We start from the raw sequence: 26167 nt of genomic DNA, 5'->3' as shown, positions 1-26167 counted from the left end.
GTGCATCTGTATAATCAACAAACCCTCCTATATCTTCAGGTTCTTATCAGAGTTCAGCCTAACTGAGCCTGAATTTTCTCTGAGGACCCTTCTTTTCCTATAGCCTTCTCATTGGTAGTTACTCATTTTTTTAAAATGCTGGGTACTCAGATTTAGGAGGTGAGGTTAGGGTGTTCTTGCTCCTCATTGCTTTTTCTAGATTCTCACTACTCTGTTGGTAAAGCAAACCTACAAGAACCATTCTCTTTTGAGAATGTATTCTTCAACTATACAACCTTTCCCCTACCAATCTCCCAGTTATAATGCCCTTACACTCATATTCTGGCAACTGAGAAACAGAGAAAGCAGAGTATTTGGGAAAGAGAAATACTCTTTCTCTTTATTCAAGGTCTTGCTATTATGGGTGAAATTAACACCCAAATGGATGATCCAGCACTCTGGCCTTCATTTTCTTGATCTCTGTTACCAATCACCTCTTGCATTTCATTGTTTTCACTTAATCTCATGGTTCATGTCATCATTTCAGTTCACATCCAAAATCTTGATTCTTGCTCTCTGAATACTTTCTCTCCTTCTGCTCGTTCCTTCAGCCATTTGTTCATTGCTCCTCTTGGTGGCCTTTAGACCCTGGCCCCTTTTTTCCAGTTTAGATGTTATGGCCCATTATTTTAGTAACACCTTGTAGGTTTTTTTGTCATCTTTACAGCCCTGCTGTCCATTTTCTCTGTACTTGCTGCATCCAAGGAGATGTCTAGAGAAAGTCACACAATGTACATTATAAACTCGTGATTAATAACCACTTCTGGGCTCCCAGTAGTGCTCTGCAGTTCCATTACATTGTTCAAGATGTTCTGCCATTTAATCAAGCTCCTGTTTGGTTCAGCAGAACAAACATTAAGAGTTATCCATGATCCCACCCTCTCCATCACTCTTCACTTCCAACCAGATAGGAATCTTTATGATTTTATTTCCTAAAAGCCTTCTAAATTAGTCTTATTTTTACCATTTCTAATATCACTACCTTAGTCCAGGCAACCATGATCTCTGCCCTAGTCGTGTATAACAAGCTGGTCTCACCTCCAAACCATTTTCCACTGTAATCAGCCATAATTTCTTCAAAATGCAAATCTGTCATCATCAGGAAAGTTCAAAGAGAAAGTGCTCATTTAAAAAGGAAGGTATCAAGTAGAATTCTGAGCAAGTTACACCTTTATTTAAAGTCTTTCCATGGTTTCTTGATTCTCTTAGGAAAAGAATCAGACCATAATCTAGGCATATCTAGAGGGTAGGGGGCCCTGCAAATTTTCCCTCCTATCCAGCTTCAGCTTTATCTCTGAGCACAACTCGCCTCAGTCCAATATACTGGCCCTCCTTCCAATCCTTGAAGCACAATGCTCCTTCCTGACACGGGGCCTTTACATATGCTGCTTCCTCTAATTGGAACATTCCTTCCCTTAGCTTTTACCCATCTTTGAGATCTCAGCTGGAGTGTCACTTTTCTTCACAAGTCTTCCCTGACTCTTAGTTTTTGTCTTCTTCTTTTCTGGAATAGTGCTCTTTCCTTCTGAGTACTTAATTTATAAATTATATATTTGTTAGTGATTATATGAGCAATGCCCGTGTACTCCACTGGATTCCAGGCTTCATTGTCTGTGTGTGCACACCCTCCTGTCTCTGCCACCAGCACTATAGCTGGCACAGTGTGAGTTCAGTGGAAATTTTTCAGATGGATAAACTGTGTTTATCCAGGCTTTTTTCATTTTCTTTATCCTTCCTATAATGGGATAGTTGTCCCACCTGCCACCTAAGTCAGATCTTTCTCCTGTATCCTCACCTGTAGTATGGAGAGCCTGTCCATCTCATCTTCTCAGGAAGTTTTGCTGTGCTTCACCCTGTCCTCCTGTTACTGAGCTCACTGTTCTCTGTGCCAAATTCTCCACTCCATTTTCCCACTTCATCACTTCTGAATTCATACCAGCCTTCCGTCATCCCCCACTACTTCATTTAAACTTGTGTTTACCATATTTCCAAAGCTCCCTACCAATGAACTCTAACAATTACATCCATTATACATGTTTTCATGTCCATTTTGCCTAATCTGTCAGCCGCATTTAACTATTGATAATATAGTCTTTCTTAAATCAACACTTTCTCTGAGCTTTTTTGATGAGACACTTGGTTTTCCTTAAATCTTTCTGACTAGTCCTTTTCTGGCTGCTCTTCATTTTCACCATTCCTTGTTGATATTCTCAAGGCTCTGAAATAGCTGTCTTTATGATTTCTGTAGGCCATCTCGTTCATATCTATGGCTGTAGTACCTATCTCAATTATTGTTTCAAATACTTTATTTATTTATTGACAGGAGAGAGAGCACAAGTAGGCAGAGCGGTAGGCAGAGGGAAATGGAGAAGCAGGCTCCCCACCGAGCAGCGAGCCTGATGCGGGGCTTGATCCCAGGACCCCAGGATCATGACCCAAGCTGAGGGCAGACGTTTATCCCACAGAGCCACCCAGGCACCCCTCCATCTCAGTTTTTATAATTCCTTAACATTTTTACCCCAAATTTCTCTTCTAACCTTATATATAATAAAATTGTGTATAACACATATATTTTATATCTATTATACACCTAAATAACATATATACTTGTTCCTCCTCCAGTGCCCAGTCTCATTTCACAGATAACACCATCTACCTACTTACTCAATCAAAACACAAAATGGTCAACTTTGACTCCTCCCTCTTCACCATCTTTACAACCAATCTGTCCCAAAGTCCTTTCAGTTCTACCAGTCAATTATAGCGCAAATCCATTCACATCTTTTCCTCTCCACTATTGGAATCCTAATCAAAACTGTCACCATTCTGGCTTAGATCACTGTAGCAACCTCTAACCCAGGTCTGCAGTAGTCAGGGTGCTCTTTACAAAATATAACCCCAATCCTGTCACTCCCACACTTAAAAAAGTCTTTGGTTATTCTCCCATTGTCCTTAAGGGTATAGTCTTGGTATCATATGGTTTACAGGACCTCGCCCTGTCTGGCCTCGGCTGTCCTCTGCAGCCAAATCTTCTAGCCCTGAGCCCGCATTCTGTTCCTCACGCCAGCCACTAATTGTCTGTTTCAATGCCACCTGTACTTGTGTCAACATTGAGATGAAATTCTGTCAGTTGCTTAGGCCAACCACTTTGGAGTTCTCCTTGACTTCCCTGGCTCCCATACATCATGTAAGATTAGCCAACCAATCTTGTTGGTTCTGTCTTCAAAACAGGACAATTCAGCCACTTCTGACCACTTCCATAGCTGCTGTCCTGGTTTAAACCACTCTCTTCCCTTGCTTTGATTTTTGCAGTGGCCTTTCCATGTTTCCTTTCTTCTCCCCTGCAGTTTGTCCTCACAATCCCACAGAGTTTCCCCTCGTTTGGAGTAAAAGCCAAAGTCCTTATTGTGACTGGGCATGACCCAGACCCTTTACCTTACTGACTTTATTTCCTTTCCCTTTCCTTTGTTCTACTGCAGCCCTTTCCCATCCTGTAAGTGTGCCTGTGGTCTGCCTCGTGGTGTCACCGCATTAGCATCAACTTGCAGTGACACACACTTAAGGCTTTAGTGATACTGTACAACTCAGTAGAAAAATGTGAGCGCCTGGGGCTCCTGGGGCGCCTGGATGGCTCAGTGGGTTAAGCCCCTGCCTTTGGCTCAGGCCCTGATCTCAGGGTCCTGGGATCGAGCCCCCGCATCGGGCTCTTTGCTCAGTGGGGAGCCTGCTTCCCCCTCTCTCTGCCTGCCTCTCTGCCTACTTGTGATCTCTCTGTCTGTCAAATTAATAAATAAAATCCTTTAAAACAAAATGTGAGTTTCTTTTCTTTAGTCATGACCAAGTGAAACAGTCTCTTTTCCTCTGCCAGGTGGAAGGAAAGGGAGATGAGCATTTCTAGTAAGTGCGCAATGGCAGAGAGTGATGAGCTCGTGTGTCTTGAGACTGTGAAGAAACCACTTGAGCATAATAAGCTGCACATACATCAGGCAGACAGGTCTGGTCCCTTAGGCCTGGAAAGCTGGGCAGAGGAGTGGAAATTGAAGACAATAAGTGATTAGGAAGCAGAGCTGAGAAGCAACATGAGTTTAAAAAAAAAAAAAACAACTTAAGAGGATAAAGAATAATTCTGGCTTCTAATGAGTAGCCAGGAATGCAGCTAAAACATCCTGAAATGCACACAACAGCAAAGAATTTTCTAGAATGGCAGTGGAATGGAGAGATAGTAATGTTTCAAGGAAAAATGACTTGTTGACTTGGTGAATCATTGCAAATACAAAAGGCAAAGAAGGTGGCTAAAGATTGAATGTCATTTTAAGCCTGAGTAACTGATAAAAGTGGTGGTAGGAAACTAATCTGAAGAGGAGAAAGTACGTTAGTTTGAAGTAAAGTCATGACCTCAAAATATACTGAGTATATATGTTGTCACATTTTCTACAGATGCACTGAGCAGAATTGATCTTAATATACACAATAAAAAATTTCAATTAACTATATCATGTCCTTATCCCCAGTTGAACCATTAAAGAACAGACCTTGATGTGGGTTCCTGAAGGTGAAGGCAAGAAACCGTCACCAATTTGGAACCTTTGTAAAATTGTCTAGGTTGGGGAGAGGGTAGTGCTTTTAATAACTGTTATCTTTTTAAAGGAAGAATGATTCATAGTCACTTCCTTTTACAGTTTTTTTCCAAATTCAGTGAAATTTATTCTTCGTGTACCACACATGCACACACATAGAAAGTAATTCACACATATCTATATGTGAATTCATATACATAAGAATCTCTTTTTTGCTCATTCCATTTACTGGCATCTCAGTAGATCTACTTTGCAGGCTTAGCTGTTGACTATCATTATGACTCTTTGGATTACAGTCTTGAAATATTTTCTTGGTTCCTGAAGGAAAGATGAAGTTATATTCAGTATATTTAGTTTTGCTTATTTAATATTACAGAATCCTGGAGATGGAGGAGGTATACTTCATCTAGTCTACTGAGTCATTCAGTGTTTGGTACTCCCACCCCCCTCACCTGTGTGTCAGTTTCTAGGGCTGCTGTAACAAAATATCACAGACTTGGTGGCTTCAAACAGCAGAAAGTTATTCTCTCATAGTTCTAGAGGCCTGAGGTCCTAAACTAAAGTATCAGCAGGGTCACACTCCCTCCAGAGGCTCTTGGGGAGAATCTTTCCTTGCCTTTTCCAGCCTCTAGTGGTCCCAGGTAAGGCTATGCAACTAATTTCTGCCTCCATCTTCACATGATGTTCACCTCTGTGTCTGTTCCTCTGTGTGGCCCTGATACAGACATGTATTGGCTATAGGGCCTGCCCAGATAACTAAAGACGATCTCTCATCTTGGGACCTTAACTTAATGGCAACCCTTTTTCCAAATAAGGTCACATTCACAGAATTTGGGTATGGACATACCTTTGGGGGGCCACCATTCAGCCTATTAGGCCCCTGAATATATGTCCATTATTTGTTGTCCATCTTCTGATTGGCTGCCTTTACCCAGGATCTTTTGGATTTTGAGTGACTCTGGGTGAAATCAATTTTCCTGTAACTTTTACCATTAACTTCGGTTCTCCCTGTTTGAAACCATGAGAACAAAAACAATTCTTTTTCTCTCTGGAAGTCCTTCGTTTGTTTTCTCTGCAACTTCTGTGCTCCAGAGTGAACATCTCTTATTCTTTCAACCATTTCTCTTAGAACCAGAGCTCCCATTCTTCTAGTGATCCTGGTTGTACTGCTTCTCTTAAGCATTTAGAGGCGATAAAGAATACTGAATTTATAATTGAAGACCTAATACTCCAGTCATGTCTCTCCCACTGAGTAGGTGATCAAGGCAAATCATTTTTTTTAACAAAAACCCTGGACCATCTGCTTCACTGCATGCTTTTTATAGTCAAATGAGATTGTTATAAAACCCATATGAAATATAACCTAAAGAATTTCCCAATTGGGGGCACCTGGGTGGCTCAGTGGGTTAAGCCTCTGCCTTCAGCTCAAGTCTTGATCTCAGGGTCCTGGGATTGAGCCCCACATTGGGCTCTCTACTCCACAGGGAGCCTGCTTCCCGCCTCTCTCTGCCTGCCTCTCTGCCTACTTGTGCTCTCTCTCTCTCTCAATCTCTGTCAAATAAGTAAATAAAATCTTTAAAAAAAAAAAATTGAAAGCAATGTAAGATAGGAACTCTGTCCTAATGATCGATCTGTCTTAAAATTATCCTATTTGAACCTTTGGCTTTAATCACTCTTCAGATTTGTTTTAATGTTACGTACACACCTTATGACTTTTTCTATAAAGAAGTCCTGATGAAGTAATAAAGTCCATGTTGTGAGATCCATTTTTCAGGAATGTAGAGACTTGGCTTATTAGCATGTGCTTATTTCAATGTACTCTTCTAACATTTGAAACTGTTTCTGTATTGGTAACTTGAAGGTGTAGATATATGTGGGATTGGAAAGCTGTGCAGATAGTCTACATGTGATGTTTATAGAATAACAACTACATAATACAGAACTTTGGGACTCTAATAGATTCCTTCCAGAGGGCCCCTGTGTTACTACGTCTTTGCAATTAGGTAGTTTCTTTGCAAGATACCTCATACAAATTGGGATGATGCCCAAACACCCTGGGAAAGCCTTTGCTGCACTTTGCTTATCCTAAGTTTGCTGTTATTTTTATGTATCTCAATTTAGGGACACACCACATGGCCTGCTTTATTTTTTGCTGTTTCAATTAAATACAAAGCTGTATCTTCTTGATGGATGTATGAAACATTTGGTGTTCCCTTAGTAGAGAATAAAGAAGTTCATGAACTTACTCATTCCACAATGCCTGTAATTTTATAGCACAGTGAACTTACCTTTCAGAAACCATATGTAATCAACAGCTTTCAAGAATTTAATATGGGGCCCCTGGGTGGCTCAGTGGGTTAAGCCTCTGCCTTTGGCTGGGGTCATGATCTCAGGGTTGTGGGATCGAGCCCCACGTCAGGCTCCCTGCTCAGCCAGAAGCCTGTTTCCTCCTCTCTGCCTGCCTACCTGTGATCTCTCTCTCTCTCTCTGGCAAATAAATAAATAAATAAATAAATCTTTTTAAAAAATTTAATATAAAGTTTTTTTTTAAAGATTTTATTTATTTATTTGACAGACAGAGATCACAAGTAGGCAGAGAGAGAGGAGGAAACAGTGTCCCTGCTGAGCAGAGAACCCAATGCGGAGCTTGATCCCAGCACCCTGGGATCCTGACTAAGATGAAGGCAGAGGCTCTAACCCACTGAGCTACCCAGGTGCCCCAATATAAAGGTTTTCAATTATTTCCTTTATTTTTCCTGGAAAACAATATCCATCAGACTTTATGGAATGTATCTTTTCCTCGGGCAGTTGAAATTAAGAATGTCCACTAATTGTCACCTTCCATTCATTTCAATAGGATTATTTTATTTTTGAGAATAATTATATATTGCAGAACTAAAGAAGGTGAAGTTTTCTTCTTGATCCTATCTAAATTGTGATTGATCTGTGTTTGTGTGTTTATTTCAGAGGATAGAAATATATGCTTGGTCTTGAGAATTGGGAAGATATGAGTAGAATATAACATTTTCTTCATTTGCAGGGATAAGGAAAAGGTAATAGTGAGAGAAACTTATTTTCTGAAATAACTCATCATGTTGATAAGGATCCACAAATCTCATGCCTTTGTTAATTCAGTGAGTCAGGCTAAAATGGAAAGTCTGATGAGAGCTCTGTGGCATGACATTGACTTGGAGAAATAACATACAAATAGCACGCCTGTGGGTGTGAGTGAATTTTGGATGAATTTTCACTCATATTAGTACTGTTGATTTGACTGGCCACCTTGAAAGAAACAGAAATCTTATATGTTGCTTTCAAGTCTGATTTTTTCCCCCTTAATCTTCTTTTCTATTTAATAGAACTTGAGCTGTCAGGCCCAAATTATTAGAGGAAAAGCTTTTAGGATCTTAAGTTCAGAGTGGTAAGTTTATGATACATAAATATGAAGCATAGGGGTCTCAACTTCTTGGGGTTAGTTGGGTCATTTTTTTATGTATTAGTCCATTGTGGCATGATCTATTCAACTTTTTGGAAAGTTATTTATTTGAGAGAGAAAGAGAGCACATGTGTGGGAGGGATGGGGCAGAGGGAAAGGAAGAGAAAGACCCCAGCAGACTCCACGCTAAGCTTGGAGCCCGTTGCAGGGCTCAGTCTCGTGACGCTGAGATTATGACCTGAGCCGAAACCAAGAGTCGCACGTTCAACCAACTGAATCAACCAGGCATCCCTCAGGTTTTTTTTAAACAAAGGAACCATTGATCTGATTGGACTAATTATGAAGATATTAAGCTAATGGGTTGCAGGGACTATAACCAGCTGGTAGTCCAAGTCTTTACATATTTATGCTGTATTCAGGGAACTTCTATCTGTGTCAACAACTTGGAGGTTATTTTACTCAAGCTTTGGAAAACTTCTGATCCTACTGGATTTTTTTTTTTTTTTAAGGTTTCCATTATATCCAAAAGGAGGGGAGAAGTTACAATTTGATTATGGTGTCTATCTTCTGAACAAAAATATAGCACAGGTAAGTAACCTCTCTTCACTCCTTTTCTACTTCCCACATACAACCTACTTCTTGGATTGCTGACCATCTTTCTTTATAAATAAGTACTACTACAGTTGACTGTTTTATTTAACCAGTTACGGTGATAATGCGAAGTTCTTTTTTGGCCACAGCTTAATTTTACGCCATTATAAGTACTCCTGAGAAGCAGTGGGTGCACATTGAAATCCTTCTAAACTCAGAAGCCCTTTACTAAGTTGTTACTTGCTAGTAGACTGTACTTGAATATGTCCATTTATAACTTTTTTCCTATATAGCTTCTCACAAAGCTTTCTTCTCTTAGATCACTTTGTTCTCTTAAACCACTTTTAGGGACTCATTTTGCATTGGGTGTTGTTTATGGAGTAAAAGTTTAGTGCCTCTGGCAAGTCCTTAATGGTCTCCTCACCTTGTTTTGCAAAAACCAAAAAGAAAAGACCAACCACGTGGTCCTTCCAACCCATCTGAGGTTTTTGCAGCTCTCTCGACATTAAGCCAGTTAGTATCTCATTTAAATAAAGTCTTCCCATTTGCTGTAGAAAGACTAACAGGTGCTCGGGTTTTCATTTTTTAAAAAGAGCCATGCAGAATTTCTGTAGCATACTTGACTGTGTTTCCAGAGGTAGATGTTTCGTATATTTTCTAGTTGTAAAGGAATATCAGCTTCACTGCATTGTTTTTATTTGGACATAGTTGGAATAGCACATGGATAAGCATCCAGGATTTGACTGTTATTTAAAGACATTATCAGCTGTATCTTCAGACCTTCTCTTTTAGTAGAAGCAAGAAGGTTTATGATTTTTTTTTCTTTGTTTTTAAAAGACTGCCTTTTATCTGTCTGCGTATAAAGACTCACTGAAAATTTCCCTTATTCTTTCCTGATGGATCTAAAATTATTCCTCCATATGGTATCATCTTTGCCTGGCTATCCCTCATCAAATATCAGTTTAATGTTTAATTTGATTTTATTTAGATTCTTATCTTTTCCGATATTGGATCAAATTTCTAGTCTGCAGTCTTCAGTTAATTATTTCCTTTGTAAGTGCGTACTCCTCGCCCTCGCAATCATACTGCTTGCTTATTACTGCCATTCCAGCCTGTGTTCTTTACTTCAGGCAGTCTACCGAGCCCACAGGCTCTGACCTGTGACTCATCTTTCCATTCTTGTGCCATTCTTCCCACACCTGATGCTTTCCCTCTCTCCACTTTTGGCAGAGAATCATCTTAGTCTAAGAAATAGGACTTTAGGGGCACCTGGCTCACTTGTTTGGTGGAGCATGCTACCCTTGATCCTGGGGTCATGAGTTCAAGCCACATGTAGGGCATAGAGCCTGCTTGGGGGGGGGGGGGAGGAAGGAAAGAAAGAAATAGGACTTGTATTTCAAGGCTGTCTTATGCTACTGATTATAGTTTTTTTTTTTCTGATTATAGTTTTTATACTATGGAAAAGGCAGAAGTGGCCTAAGAGTGCATGAAGGGAGAAGAGGGCTACGTAAATTAGAGAGTACCTCCAGGTGAGGTCAGCCAGTGTGGAAAAGGGCACATGAGTCCAGAGTCTGGGGGGCAGGATGTCAGGAAGGTTGGTGGAACTAATTTCTGATCTGAATGCAGAGGTTTGTCTCTCCTTGCTCTATTTTCTGTTTCTTGCCCTAAATACTTAGGGTGAGGTCCAAAGTCTGTTGGAAGATTCTGAAACCTACTCCTGATTAAGGCTAGAGCTGAATGTCTGGATTTCCTGGTAAATTTCAGCTGCGCGCACATGTGCGTGTGGACACACACACACACAGAGCTCACACACATCACATAGGAATGCCAGAGAAAAAAAAGAAAGAGGCGCTATGAATAGTTCAGCTTGCTTTGAAAACAAAAAACAAGACAAAGATGGAGGCTGTGTGCAGTGGAAAATATGGGCAAGTCCACACTGCACCTCAGACTCAGCTCGGGTACCTGTTTGGTCCTCACTCTGGAGCACTTCCCAAGAAGCCTTTGACTATTCTTAACTGAACCAAGGTCACAAGCATGCTGAACTAGTTTTATTCATCTGTTTAAACTATAGATGGTTTCTAGTTTTATTTGAATCTGCAGCTTAATAATTTTTTTGGAAGATTTGAGAGACTATGCTTGTCACTTGTGGTGGGTTAAAGATTGATAAGTTAACTCCTTTAAATCCAGAGAGTGCAAGTATCTTGCCCTCTGTATTTTTCGTCACTGTGTGGCAGTTTTAAAAGGAGAGGACAGTCAGCTTTTTATAAACAAATTGTCTTGGGTTTCAGAGTGCAATCAGGAGGCCCCTTCTGACAATTTAGAAAGAAACTATTATCGAATTTGTGACCTTAAGCCTTTTTTTGCTTCAACTGTATATGGTCCATCTTCTAATATTTCTTGCGAGGATGTCCATTATCACCACTGCTATTCAACATAGTACTAGAAGTCCTAGCCTCAGCAATCAGACAACAAAAGGAAATTAAAGGCATCCAAATTGGCAAAGAAGAAGTCAAATTATCACTCTTCACAGATGATATGATACTATATGTGGAAAACCCAAAAGACTCCACTCCAAAACTGCTAGAACTTGTACAGGAATTCAGTAAAGTGTCAGGATATAAAATCAATGCACAGAAATCAGTTGCATTTCTCTACACTAATATTTCTTGCGAAATATTTCATTTTGTCTTTGGCCTTGATACCATCACTTTGTTACATTTCAATTTATAACAAAAAAGCTTTAATCAGTATGAGCCCTAATCATACATTGTATCAGGAAAAAATTTCCAACTTTTTGAAGATTTAGTTTTCTGTACCTTACATATATTTCTGTACCTTACATATTAATACATGTTGTCAAAGGAGAGCTTTTTCTTTTCAGCCAGTCTCATTTATACCCCACCTCTAGAGATGTGAACAAATCGTACTATTAAAATGGCCCCACCTCAGTAATTTATAGGCCAGGTTAGTGGAGGTGGATGAAAGCATTGGCATGTGTTAAAGTGCCAGAGAAAAAGGAGTGAAGTCATTTAATACTGCATCCATAACTTGGTTGAGGATTTGAATAGTCAATAGGACCTTTCATCACAACCAGAAGTAGTAGTAAAATCACTTTTTTGGTAGAGGAAATGACAGAATTTAGTAATATTTGTTACTTCAGTATTTGGGACCAGTCCAGCCCGTTTTGAAAGCACAAGCTTAGAAAGACAGGCCTTCAAGTAGAAATCCTCAAGTGTTGTTTGAAGAGCTGAGAGGGGTGGTAAGGCCTCCTTGCCCTCTTCCTGTCATTGCGGTCTAAAGGTATGTGTCTGTGTGCTCTACTGGGTATTGAAAGTGAATAAAGCGAAGTGCCTTGTTTTTAGTACCATTTGGTAATATTTTTCACTTGTCAGCCCCTTTGTCTGGAAATAGCTTTCTTTGTTGGTCAACATGTAACACTATAGAAACAGGCCTGGCAAAATTCAGGCATAGTATAATTAACATTGATTTAAAAACTAGGTTCTGGGGCACTTGGGTGGCTCAGTCATTAAGCCTCTGCCTTCAGCTCGGGTCATGATCTCAGGGTCCTGGGATCAAGCCCCACATTGGGCTCCCTGCCCCACGGGGGCCTGCTTCTCCCTCTCTAACTCCCCCTGTTTGTGTTCCCTCTCTTGCTGTCTCTCTCTCTCTCTCTCTGTAAAATAAATAAATAAATAACCAGGTTCTGCCACAATTGTCCATAACTTTATAAGCACATTACATTAGAATTTGCATATAACACAGTAGTTTGCTTTTAGTTCTCAGAGCATAAAAAGTAATAAATAAAAAAATACAATACTTTTGCCTTACATTTATGGAGAGTTCTATTGTTTGAAACATATATATGTATCCACGTGACCCTCATTATCACCCTATGAAATGAAAGACGCAGCTAATGTTAAATGGATTTGAAGACAGTATGGCTTTGGACATCTGTTGCCCCAGTTAGGATCACATATTCTGACAGGTGGGGCAGAGATTCCCTTGCTTCCATATGCTTCATTTTTCTGTATACAGTTGACCCCTAAAACAACATGAATTTGAACCATGAGGGTCCACTTATATATATGGGTTTTTTTTGTTGTTGTTGTTTTGTTTTGTTTTTGTTTTGCTAAGGACGGTACTATAAATGTATTTTTCTCTTTCTTGTGACTTAACATTTTCTCTAGCATATTGTAAGAGCAAGCACACAGTATGTAATACATATACAGAATATGTATTAATCAACTGGTTGTATTATTGGTAAGCTTTCCAGTCAGCAGGAGGCAATTAGTAGTTAGGTTTTGGGGAGTCAAAAGTTAGAGACAGTTTTCATCTGAGTGCGCAGTCAGCATCCCTAACCCTTGCATTGGTCAACAGTCCACTGTATTTCCATCCTAAAAGTACACAGAGTCAAAGAAGATGACGTTCCCATATAGGAAAGAAACTGAATGCTCATTGAGCAGAGACAGCTATTTTACACATTATGATATTTCAGTGAATAAGCACGATGCTTAAAACTGTAAACTCTCAAAAGAATGTTGAATGAATAAATGAATGGTTATACACAGTTAAGAAACAGATCCCAAAGAATTGTGACTTGCTTCAAATTATGAATTGAGTCAACAAGTATTTTTGTGCATCTACCATGTGCTGTATATTCTGAGTGAGAACAGTGAGTAAGGGGACGCCTGGTGGTTCAGTTGGTTAAGCACCTGCCTTCAGCTCAGGTCATGATTCTGGAGTCCTGGGAGTCCAGCATGGAGTCTGCTTCTCCCTCTGATCCACCCCTTCTCATGCTCTCTCCCTCTCTTTCTCATTTTCTCTCTCTCAAATAAATAAATAAAATCTTAAAAAAAAAAAAAAAAGAACAGTGAGTAAGACACATAAGATCTCTGTCTCCTAAATAAGCCAGGTACAAAAACTCAGATACCGTATGGCTCCACTTATATGAATTATCAGAACTAGGCAAATACATAGAAGTTGGAGGTTACTAGGAGCTGGGAAAGGGGGAAATGGGAGAGTTATTACTTACCTCTGTAACAGTTTCTGTCTGGGGTGATGAAAAAATTTTAGAAGAAGATAGTGTTGATAGTTCCATAACATTGTGAATATAATGATAATGCCACTGAATTATACACTTAAAAATGGTTTTTAGGGGCGCCTGGGTGGCTCAGTGGGTTAAGCCGCTGCCTTCGGCTCAGGTCATGATCTCAGGGTCCTGGGATCGAGTCCCGCATCGGGCTCTCTGCTCAGCAGGGAGCCTGCTTCCTCCTCTCTCTCTCTGCCTGCCTCTCTGCCTACTTGTGATCTCTCTCTGTCAAATAAATAAATAAAATCTTTAAAAAAAATGGTTTTTAAATGGCCCAAATGACACATTTTATGTAATATATTTTACCGTAATTAAAGATAATAATAATATATTAAATACATTGGATTATACACTTCACAATGGTGAATTTTATGGTAGGTGAGCTATATCAGAATAAAGCTTTTTTTAAAAAAAAAACTCATTGAACTTATAAGCTAATGAAAAGACAGTAAACAAAATATTCTTAGATTGTGTTAAGTGCTATAATAGAAATCAGCTAGGCGATATAATGGCACATAACTGGAGAGAGGGACCTGCAGATAACATTGTCAAATAAGCCTTATTGAGGAAGCAATATTGAGTTAAAACATGGAGATGACAAGGAACCAGCCATGCAAAGAGCTAGGAAATAATAAATTAAGGTCATGGGAGCAATGAGTGCCCAATCCCTGATGTAGGAAAGAGCTTGTGTAGGTGGCTAATGTGATAGGAGTATAGTAAGTAAGGAGAGAGGTAACCAGGGAGTATATCCTATAAGGCCTGAAAGATTATAAAGAGTTTGAATTTAATTCTAAATACAAAGGGAAGCCAATGAATAATTAAAGCAGGATAGTGGCTTGATTTATTTTTTCAAAGATTGTTCTTCCTTCTCTCATGAATTATAAAGAAGTAGAATAGAACTAAGATACCACTGAGGTGGCTGTCTCAAAAGACCTAATGAGGGTTGTTGGTAGCTCAGACTAGGATAGTAGGGATAGAGATGGAGAGAACTGAACAGATTTAAAATGTATGATGGTTGGTGCTAAACATCCCTGATCCTCAGCGAAATGCAAATCAATACCATGATGAAATATCACCTCACTATTATCCAAACACAAAAATTAGCCAGTGTTGGCAAGGATATGGAGAAAAGGAAACATTTGTGTACTGTTGGCAGGAATATAAATTGGTGCAGACAAAATGGAAAACAATGTGGAGGTTTCTCAAGAAATTCAAAATAGAGCTATCATATGGTGTAGCAATTCCACTTCTGGGTATTTAACCGAAGGAAATGAAAACACTAAGTCTAAAAGATGTCTTCACCCACAAATTCACTGTTGCATTATCTGCAGTAGCTCATATATGTAAACAGTTTAAATGTCCATTAGTGGATGGAGGGATAAAAAAAAGTATGGTATGTGTACACACACACACACATTCCCTGGAAAATTATTCAGCCATAATAAAAGAAGTAAATCCTGCCATTTGCAACAAATGGATGGATCTTGAGGGCATTGTGCTAAGTGAAACAAGTCAGGTAGAGAAAGACAAGTGCTAAATGATCTCATTTATATGTGGAATCTTAAAACAAAAATCGAACTCAGGTACAGAGACTGTTCAGGGGTTGCCAGAGCTGAGTGAATAAAATGTCTGAAAATGGTCAAAAAGCCCAACTTCCAGTTATAAAGCAAATAAGTCCTGGGGATATAATGTATAGCATGGTAACTACAGTTAATAATACTGTGTTGTATATTTTAAGTTGCCAAGAGGGGTGCCTGGGTAGCTCAGTCAGTAAAATGTCTGCCTTCAGCTCAGGTCATGATCCCAGCATCCTGGGATGGAGCTGGAAGTCTGTAGAGCTCCCTGCTCAGCGGGGAGCCTGCTTCTCCTCCTCACCTCGTGCACTCTCTCACTATCTCTGTTGTTATCTCTCAAATAAATAAATAAAATCTTTTTTTAAAAAGTTACTAAGAAAGTACAGATATTTGACTTGTGGTGGGCTTATATTCTGATTACCATTATCCTTTGTAAGTTAAAAATACCATGTCAAAAATGTATTTAATACTACTAACTGACTGAATGTCATAGCTTAGCCTGGCCTACGTTAAACATACTCAGAACACTTTCGTTAGCCTACAGTTGGGCAAAATCATCTAACACAAAGCGCATTTTGTAATAAAGTATTGAATATCTCATGTAATTTATTGAATACTCTACTGAAAGTGACAGAATGGTTTTATGGGGACAAAATGGTTGTGAAGGCATCAGTTGCTTACCATTGTGGTCACATGGCTGACAGAGTTGTAGCTCTCCACCTCTGCCCAGCATCGTGAGAGAGGATTGTACCACCTATCACCGGCCTAGTGAATGTGTATCACTTTCACTCCATCTATAACCCACACCATCAAAAAATCGTTAGTCAAATCACTGTTCGTCAGAGGCCGTCCATATATCTTAAAATTCTCACCCTAAGAAAATTCTCACCTTGAGAAAAAAAATTAGTAACTATAAGGTGATGAATGACTAGACTAATTGTGATGATCATTTTGCAAATTATATACTTATCCAGTCGTTATGTTGTACACCTAAAACTAAAACTGTTTTATATTAATTATAAGTGTATTTAAATATTTTATTTATTTATTTATTTAACAGAGCGATAGAGAGCACAAGCAGGCAGAGCGGGCAGGCAGAGGGAGAGGGAAAAGCAGGCTTCTCGCTTAGCAGGGAGCCTGACGCAGAGCTCAATCCCAGGATCTTGGGATCATGACCTGAGCCAAAGGCAGACTCTTAGCCGGGTGAGCCACCCTGGTGCCTGTCTGTTGTTATTTTTAAATGAATTAAATATTTAAAAGTAACTTCTAATATGGTAAACATTAGTATAAATGACCCATATAAAAAGAAAGTTCTTTAACGTCCTCAGTAATTTGAAAAAAATGTAGAGATCTTGAGACCAAAAGGTTTAAGAACTGCTGTCGTAGAGAAGGTGGCCATTCAGATTTCCTACAAAACAATTGAATTGCTCATAGTCTGTTTCCTAAATTTGGAACATGATATAAGAGACTTAACAGTTAAATTCTGGTAATATGTTCAGTACAAGTCCGTCAGTATGTTCAGTTCATGGCCAGGAACTATCAGTGGGCTCTTTCCTAATTGCCTTTGACATTTCTTAAGCCAGGCCTTTTCACTCCTTTCTAGAAAGCTCAGGGACTTAACAGTAATACTTTTTGAGGATCTAGTTTACAAATATTAATGATGATTTACATTTGTTCTGAATGTAATGTAGCTTTTTATTATACTTTTACTTCTTTATCACATTTCATGCTCATTGAAGCAGTTGACCGGGTCTGTCTTTAGAGATAAGAAATTGAGCTGCTACTACACTAACTTCCAGAGGACGACAAAACTATTAAATGGCAAACAAATCAAGACCAAATCTCCAGATGTCAATCTGGCTATATCCCACTGACGTTTATTTCTTTATTTCTTTTTTAAATTTTTAAAAAATGTGGGTCTTCTTACAATCCTATGAGGTAAATAGGTCACAGACCGTGATCTGCCTTTTGTGGATGGGAAGCCTGAGAGCAAGAGCTCAACAGAAGAACCAGGTCTAGAATGCGGGGACTTCATGACCGCTCTTCTTTTCACTCTATTACCTCTCTTCCCCCTCAGGTTATTTTAAGACTTCATAGAAAGTAAAAGTAGATTCTCCTTCCAAAAACAGTTGGAAACCTCTGTTCTGCCAAGGACATGGTCTTTCTCTACAACCTGACTACTCTTGGGGCCTACTGTGCTCAGCTATTTAGAAGGGATGAATGCCAGCATACACCCAGCAGCTTAAATTCTTGTCTATTTCTTCAACATACAGTCCAATCTGTGTGACACATGGGAAGAAAACATGTTCTTATTTTCTTAATTCTTGAAATAGAGAATACAAATTCCAAGGATGTTTTAATAGTCAGACTGCCGTTTTCTCCCACTGCTGCCTACGAAGTTTGCCAGTAATGTAGTAGAAACGTTTTTTTTTTTTAAGTCCCATACCTATATCTTTAAAGAAAACTTTACTCTGATATAATTCACATATCATATAATTCACCTATTTAAATAAATGTACAGTTCCATGGTTTTTAGTGTATCCACTGAGTTGTGCAACTATCACCACTGTCAACTTTAAATGTTTTTATTGCCCCCAAAGAAACCCTGTACCCATTACTTAATTCCCCATTCCCCAAGACCCCCATCCCTAGGCAGCTAACATTCTACTTTCTGTTTCTACAGATTTACCTATTCCAACATTTCCTATAAATAGACTCCTAAGTATGTGATCTTTGTGATTGGCTTCTTACACTTTTATATATTCAAGGTTCATCCATGTGATAGCATGTATCATTCATTCCTCTTTTTTTTGGCCAAATCATTTTAGCTATTTGAAGATGTATATGGATATATACCACATTTTATTAATTAGTTCATCAGTTGGTGAACATTTGGGTTATTTACACTTTTTGGCTAGAATGTATAATACTGCTAGGAATATTCATGTACAGGTTTTTTTGAGGACATATGTTCTCATTACTCTTGGGTATTTACCTGGGAGTAGAATTGCTGCACCACATGGTAACTGTTTAACATTTTGAGAATTGCCATTTGACCTTCCCAGCAGCAGTGTATAAGAGTTTCAGTTCCTTACCCATCCCCAGCAGCACTTGTTATTTTCTATATTTTCAATTATAGCCATCTTGCTGGATGCAACATGGTATCTCATTGTGGTCTTGAGTTGAACTTTCCTATTTGCTAATGATGTTGTGCATCTTTTCACATGTTTATTGGACATTTGTAATATGTTCTTTGGAGAAATACTCGGGCCCCTTGCCCATTTTTAAGTTGGATTATTTGTCCTTGTTTTTTAGTTGTAAGGGTTCTTTATATAACCTAGACACAAGTCCCTTCTCATATGTATGATGTGTAAACATTTTTCCCCTTCCATAGGCTGTCTTGTTCACTTTATTGATATTGTCCATTGAAGCACAGAGGTTTTTAGGTTTTACTATTTTATTTAAATTCCAGTTATTTAACATGCAGTATAATATTAGTTTCAGGTATATAATATCATGGTTCAGTACTTCCATACATCATCTGGTGCTCATTATAACCAGTGCACTCCTTAGTTCCCATCACTCATTTAAACCATCCCCTGGACACAATGGCTACAATAAAAAACACAAGAAACAGCTGGTGTTGACAAGGATGTGAAGAAAGGAGCACCCTCTTGCACTGTTGTTGATGGAAACTAGTCTAGCCACTCTGAAAACAATATGGAATTTCCTCAAAAACTTAAAAATAGAACTACCCTACAATCCAGCCATTGCCCTACGACATATTAGCTGAAGAATACAAAAACACTAATTCAAAAGGATACTTGCACGCCTGTGTTTATAGCAGCATTATCTACAATAGCCAAATTATGGAAACAGCCCAAATGTCTGTCAACTGATAAACGATAAAGAAGAGGTGGTGTGTGTGTGTGTGTGTGTGTGTGTGTGTGTGTGTGTGTGTATATATATATATATATGGTGGAATATTACTCAGCCATAAAAAGGAATGAAATCTTCCCATTCTCCAGGACATGGTTGGAGCTAGAGAGAATTATGCTAGTTTTGATAAAGTCTAATTTTTAAAAAAAAGTATTTATTTTAGAGATAATGAGAGCAGAGAGAGGCAGAGAGAGAAACATTCCTTCAGCAGACTCCTCACTGAGCACGGAGCCCGACGTAGGGCTCGATCTCATGACCCTGAGATCATGACCTGAGCCAAAACCCAAGAGTCGAATGCTTAACTGACAGAGCCACTCAGGCACCACAATAAAGTTCAATTTTTAAATTTACTTTTCCTTTTCTTGCTTGTGCTTTTGGTGTCATAAAAAAAATCTAAAAAAGTTTAGCACAGGCTTGCTTCTGTATAGTTTCAGCTCATACGTTTAGGTCTGTGATCCATTCTGAATTGATTTTTTTGTAGAATTTAAGAGATCCAATTTCATTCTTTTGCATGTGAATATCCGATTATCTCAGAAAATTTTGTTGAAAAGACTACTCTCTACCCATTGAGTTGTCTTGGCCTTCTTGTTGGAAATTAATTAACTATAAATGTGAGGATTTATTTCTGAACTCTAAATTCTATTCCATTAATCTAGATGTCTGTCCTTATGTTAGTACACTCTGTATCTTTTTAAAATTTTTTCCTGGAGTATTTTCTAAAAAATATTTTCTAAATTCAATAATAATATATGCCAATTTTAGAAAATTTTTTAAAGAATTATTTTAGGGCGCCTGGGTGGCTCAGTGAGTTAAGCCGCTGCCTTCGGCTCAGGTCATGATCTCAGGGTCCTGGGATCGAGTCCCGCGTCGGGCTCTCTGCTCGGCAAGGAGCCTGCTTCCTCCTCTCTCTCTCTCTGCCTGCCTCTCTGCCTACTTGTGATCTCTGTCTGTCAAATAAATAAAATCTTTAAAAAAAAAAAAAGACTTAATTATTTTAGAGAGAGAGAGAGTGCATGTGAATGGGAAGAGGTACAGAGAGAGAGGGAGAGGAAGAATCTCAAGCAGAGTCCCCACTGAGCATGGAGCCCAAAGTGGGCTTCAACCCAGGATCCTGGGATCATGACCTGAGGCAAAATCCAGAGTCAACCACTGAACCAACTGAGCTACCCAGGCGCCCCATAGAAGCTTTTTTAGAGTACAGAAGAAGATAGAAGAATGGAATTTTTTAGAGTCTATAATCTCATCATTCATATTTGCCTTCCAAATCCTCAAAACTTTTTGTCTTTTTTTGGAAGATTTATTTATTATTTAGTTGACAGAAAGAGGAGGGAGAGCACTCATGGTGTGGGGGACAGGCAGATGGAGAAGAAAAGAGAGACTTTCAAGCAGACTCCTCAGTGAGCATGGAGGCCAGCACAGGGCTCGATCTTACAACCCATGAGATCATGACCTGAGCCAAAGTCATGAGTCAGACGCTTAACGAACTGAGCTACCCAAGAGCCCTTTTTCTTTTTCTTACATGGTTGAGGTAACATTATATCTTTCTGCTTTATATATAGCTTAGATATAGCTTTATATCTTTCTGCTTTTTTGAACACAAGCTTTTTCCCAGGGCAGTATAAGACATACAATGATCAGTATCAAAGGAGAGGTTCTGTCCAAGGTACAGATCTGGCTCCTGGTAGGTAGAACCCTGTGGTGGGTTAGGGTTCCACAGACCTGGATGTGCATCCCACTGACTGTCTGGATGAACTTGGGCATGTAATAATATCTCACTGCATCTCTATTTCCTTGTATCTGTAAAGGCTGGGTAGTCCTCGCAGGATTGTTGTGGGGGCTAGAAACAGTGAATGTCAAGTTTTAGCTCAGAATTTGTCCCCAGAAAGGGTACTCAATCTCTGGTAACTGCCATCATCTATTCTTGATGTTGACTTCTCATTCCTGTTAGGCTGATGTGCAGAAGGAATCCTTCAGTAGAAAGCTATCGCACCTGAACTGGGATTCAAGGATTAAGGTGTTTGGCTAGTGAAAGAGGAGGGGTAATGAAGGTGCAGAAGAAGCACTGCTTAAGGTATATCAAGACCAGCCTGGTTGAAGCAGAAGGTTACCTTAATAGCAGAGATAGGAAAGATGGTTTTGTTGAACAGCATTGGCCCCAGCCCCATACAGTTACCAGTCTTTGTACTTAAATCTCATTGTGGTCTTTATGAGCTCCCAGGGCATGTTTGGGATGTTTAGTAAATAATAACTGAAAGAATGTAGCCAGAAGACTGTTTAGTAAATGTTAGAAAATAATGTTTAATAAATAATAATTGAAAGATGTTTAGTAAATAATAACTGAAACAATTAGCCAGAAGATTGTTTTTTCCTTGTTAAGGTTGATAGTTACTTCTATTTATATATGTGTGTATTAAATATATATATATATGTATGTGTGTATGTATGTATGTATCTTGACGTATCTATTATATCTCTTTAAATAAAGGCTTTAATTGAGGTAGAAAAATCATATATGTAGTTGTTTTCCAAAAGTATCATTCTGTATTTAAAGGGATGATAATTACCTTTTTTTTTTTAAAGATTTTATTTATTTATTTGACAGACAGAGATCACAAGTAGGCAGAGAGGCAGACAGAGAGAGAGGGGGAAGCAGGCTTCCCACCGAGCAGAGAGCCCGATGCGGGGCTTGATCCCAGGACCCTGAGATCATGACCTAAGCCGAAGGCAGAGGCCTCAACCCACTGAGCCACCCAGGCGCCCCAGTATTACCTTTTTGTAGTTGTAGGTAATTGGTTAAGTGTTCATTATTAAGAACAATTAACCAATTAATTTTACTTAACACTTAATTTTAGTTATTAACCAGTTTACTAGACTTTTTTTTAAGCAGATGAGAGGGTTTTTTTTTTTTAAGATTTTATTTATTTATTTGACGGAGAGAGGTCACAAGTAGGCAGAGAGAGAGAGAGAGGGAAGCAGGCTCCCCGCTGAGCAGAGAGCCCGATGTGGGACTCGATCCCAGGACCCTGAGATCATGACCTGAGCCGAAGGCAGCGGCTTAACCCACTGAGCCACCTAGGTGCCCCTTACTAGACGTTTTTAATGATACATTGGCTATGATCACTGTACTCTTTAAAGCTGAGTGATAAGTTGACAGGACAAAATAATTTATTTTTACCTTCATTGGACATCTTTTCTCACTTTAAACTGAAACTAGAAATCCAATGTCAAAAACACCTTTCCAAATGAAAAATAAAGCTATTGTAACCTGTATTTTAGAGTGCAAAGATCTTTCACATATATCATCTCTTTTTTTCTTTGCAAAAGCCCTGAAGTGTTAGTATTGTTGTCCCCATTTTACATTTAATTAAACCGAACCTCTGAAGGGGAGCAAAGAAATTCAGACCCTAAGCATCTGGCTAAGTTCAAGAGACTATACTTGCCGGTTTCCTTTTCTCAGACAGGAAGAAACAGTAAATAACAGGTTTCCCTTTTATCTGTGGCTACCTAAGAACTAAGTATAAATTTAGCAGCTTATTTGGTTTAGCTTCCTTGATAACTTCTTTTTTCCTTTATCTAATTGTTTTAAAAGATTTACTTTAGCATTTTATTTTGCATATTTTAGTATTTTAGGCTGCCAAATTATTTTCTTCAACTAAAGAAATAAATACCTTATTCAGTAACGGCATTAGCTTATTCCAAATCACCACCAGGAGCGACATTTTTTGCTGGGAGAAAAATATTTGAAGAACGCACCTCAACTGAAATGAAATACACAGTGCTTAGTTCAGAGAAGGTAGACTCTAAATTCTAACTTTTTATGGTTAAGCGTCTTGAAATGAATTATGAGAAATAATATCTATGAAAAGCCTGATATTAGTTGGCATTAAGTGAACAAGCATAACTTAGGTATAAGCTATTTAAGGAAATGAACATCAAAAAATTATTATACGTAAATTTGGGTACCTATTAGAGAAATGCATTTTAAAATGTCCAGATGTGGGTTTCCAGGGAAAATTCCAGGATAAAATTATTATCCTAATGATAAATAATTTATCAAGGCCAAAATCCTAGAATAAAACGAACTAAAAGAAATGCTTCATAGCTGAGTGTTTAAGATCGAGTACTATGGATGTAGACTGCAGGGGTTCAAATGTTAGTTGCATCATTTTAGCTATTTGATTTTGGATAAGTTAATTCACCTCTCTGTGCCTCAGTATCCTGTAAAATGGAAATAGTAATAATACCTACAAGGGTAGTTCCTGTCTCAGAGTTGTTATGAGGATTAAATAATTTGTAAAGATTTAGCATACTGCCTAGAACAGAGTAAGTGCTAAGTAAATGTTTGCCAAATACATAAAATGTAAAGTATAGTATAACTTTGTGATAAAGAAATCCCATATTCCACAAATACAAAATGAGGTAACAATGTATAGAAGTAGATTATAAGCTAAATACAAGTTACAAATAAGCAAAGAAGGGGGAAAATTTGCCTGTTTAGTTGCCTTGGTGAGTACCTTGTATATGGGAAGAAAATATTCAGAATACTTTGTTCACTGTAAATGAGCTTTTAGTTTCAGGTTAAGGTAACAGTTTTCTTTTTTCAAAAAAAAAATAACTTTTATCCTGTAAATCATCCAGTCTCATTATAAATTTGTTTTTAAAATACAGAAAAGCATTAAAGAAAAAAAAGTTAAAACCACTTTGGATTCTACTACTCAGAGATACCATTGTAATATTTTGATGAACACCTTTCCAAACATCTATGCATATATACATACATAAGTTAAATAAGTAAAATTTTATGTAAATTGTTTCATACTGTGCATTTTATTGTTTGTTCTAGTTTTCTCATTTAATTATATTGTGAAGATAGATTCATGTTGATGAGTATAGTTGTGTAAAATTTTGTTGTCTGCATTGCCTTCTGTTGTATGGACATACTATAACAGTTTCCTTATTGATGGGCGTTTAGATTGTTTTCCAAGATTTCTCTATTGTGAACAAATTTGTAATGAGGAAGATCTTTCTACTGAATTATACCTGTGCTCAGTTATTTGCTTAAGATAAACACTTAATTGCTGGGTCAAAGAATATATACATTTTAAAGTTATATATAGGTGCTTCTTTACCCTCTTGCCAATATTATGTATTCTGTGTTGTTGCATATTGTGTGTTTATTAACCTTTTTTTATGTAAGAGAGGAAATATATATCTATACTGATTTGTAGCTTGTTGATTATTAGTGAGTGTTAAGTTCATGTATTTCATATATTTACTTGTTGTTTCAAGTTCTTTTGTGAATAACCAGTACGTTTTGATAAATGTGCCTTTTTAAAAATTATAGGTAGACTGTAGAATGCCCAAAATTATATAAGATACAAGGAAATAATGCATAGGCCTTGCAACTAAGAGTGAAGAATTTGCTAGTCGCAGACTTGTGTCAGTCTTTTTTATTTCTCTGTTTTTACCTCCTTTCTAACCCCAGTCCTCTCTAGGATCTTCAGTTCCCTTTCTATGTAAAAGCTCTCTGGCATTAGGGCAAAGGCTTGATGAAGACAGCTTTCGGAAGAGCCTCTCAACTCCCATCTCCCACTGCCTGGCTTTTTTTTTTTTTTTTTTTTTTTGCTCAGCACATTTTCTTTACTGTCTGTGTTTCTTTTCATTCATCTTAGTCCTATGACTGGTATGATATTTCTGTTTCCTCTCTTGGTGTTTCTATGGCTGCAGGTAGGGCTGATTCATCACTTACCCTGTGTCAGGTACTGGACTGGGCGCTGGGGAGACAAGGATGAATAGGACTTGGTTCCTAAACCTAAACCTGGTGCTCCCCTTCCAACCAACACCGTTGTATGGTGTGTGCAGTAGTGATAGAGATGTATGAAACTTTCTTTGGGATGTTTTCCTAAGGAAACATTCAAGTTAAACCTTTAAGAGCAAGTCAGAGTTTGCTGTGAAAGTAGAGGGAAGGGAAGTAGAGAGGGGAGGGTAAAGACCCTCTTGCCCCCCAAACAGAGGTATGAGTGTGAACAAAGCTCAAGAGTAGATACACATGCTGGGATCAGTCCATATCTCTCCTCAGGCTTCTTGATGACATAACGTACTCTGTGTCCCCGGACAATGAACTCCTCTTCTCACTGTCTCTATGATATGTTGCCCTTACCTGGGCATTTTTGATTGTTTGATAAATTGTTTACATTTTTGATTGATAAATTGATTACATTTTTAATCAGGGAATATTACATTCCTAGAGTGCTCCCCCCAAATTTAGCAATATTTTCTCTGTCGTGCTGTTTGCAAACTGATAATATTTTTAACTCATAATGGGATAATTTTAGAACTGCGTAAAAAGATGTGCTATATATTCAAGGTATTAAAACAAAAATTACAAATCTCTTGTTCTATTCATCCTTATGAAAATGGACACTTAGTCAGGCTTTAACTCTCCTGATTAAGCCTGGTAGATTAGACTTTGAGCATTAAACTTTTATTTCTTCTCTATTGCTTGGTATAATAGTTACACAGATAATCGTAATGTTTGTAGTTTAGCATTGTACAGGTAACAGGGCACATTTCTAATAATCTTCCATAACCCTGTGAGGCACAAGATTATTGTTGCCTTCTCTTGCTAATAAGGAAACTCAGCTTTGAACAAGTTAACATGCCTGCCTCAAGGTCACACAGACCCATTAACTGGTAGAGCCAAAACTTGAACCTTGGTCTTCTGATTCAAAATCTAGGATCTCTAGCTTTTAGGGGAAGATAGCACAGTTGATTTGAGAGTCTAGAATTTAAAACCTTTAATTATTATATTTTGCTAATTTATCTTTTAATAAAAGAGTAAGAAAAGACAGACCCACAGTTCTCTGTGGATAGACCCAAATCATAGTCCTATATTTGGAACACTGCCTTTATAGATACTTCT

The 26167-nt window shown here is 38.3% G+C and overlaps 1 protein-coding gene across 1 annotated transcript in view; it reads left to right on the top strand.

Annotated features, from left to right (window-relative positions):
• UVRAG (UV radiation resistance associated) overlaps positions 1-26167 on the top strand; it is a 257065-nt gene that overhangs the window by 169013 nt on the left and 61885 nt on the right. Inside the window, exon 10 of the mRNA XM_082682360.1 lies at positions 8562-8640. Within this exon, the coding sequence (XP_082538486.1) occupies positions 8562-8640 (79 nt within the window). The remainder of the gene's footprint in view (positions 1-8561; positions 8641-26167) is intronic.

This window comes from Mustela nivalis, assembly GCF_964662115.1.
Source record: "Mustela nivalis genome assembly, chromosome: 9".
NCBI lineage: Eukaryota > Metazoa > Chordata > Mammalia > Carnivora > Mustelidae > Mustela > Mustela nivalis.
This window is presented reverse-complemented; position numbering and strand designations above follow the sequence as displayed.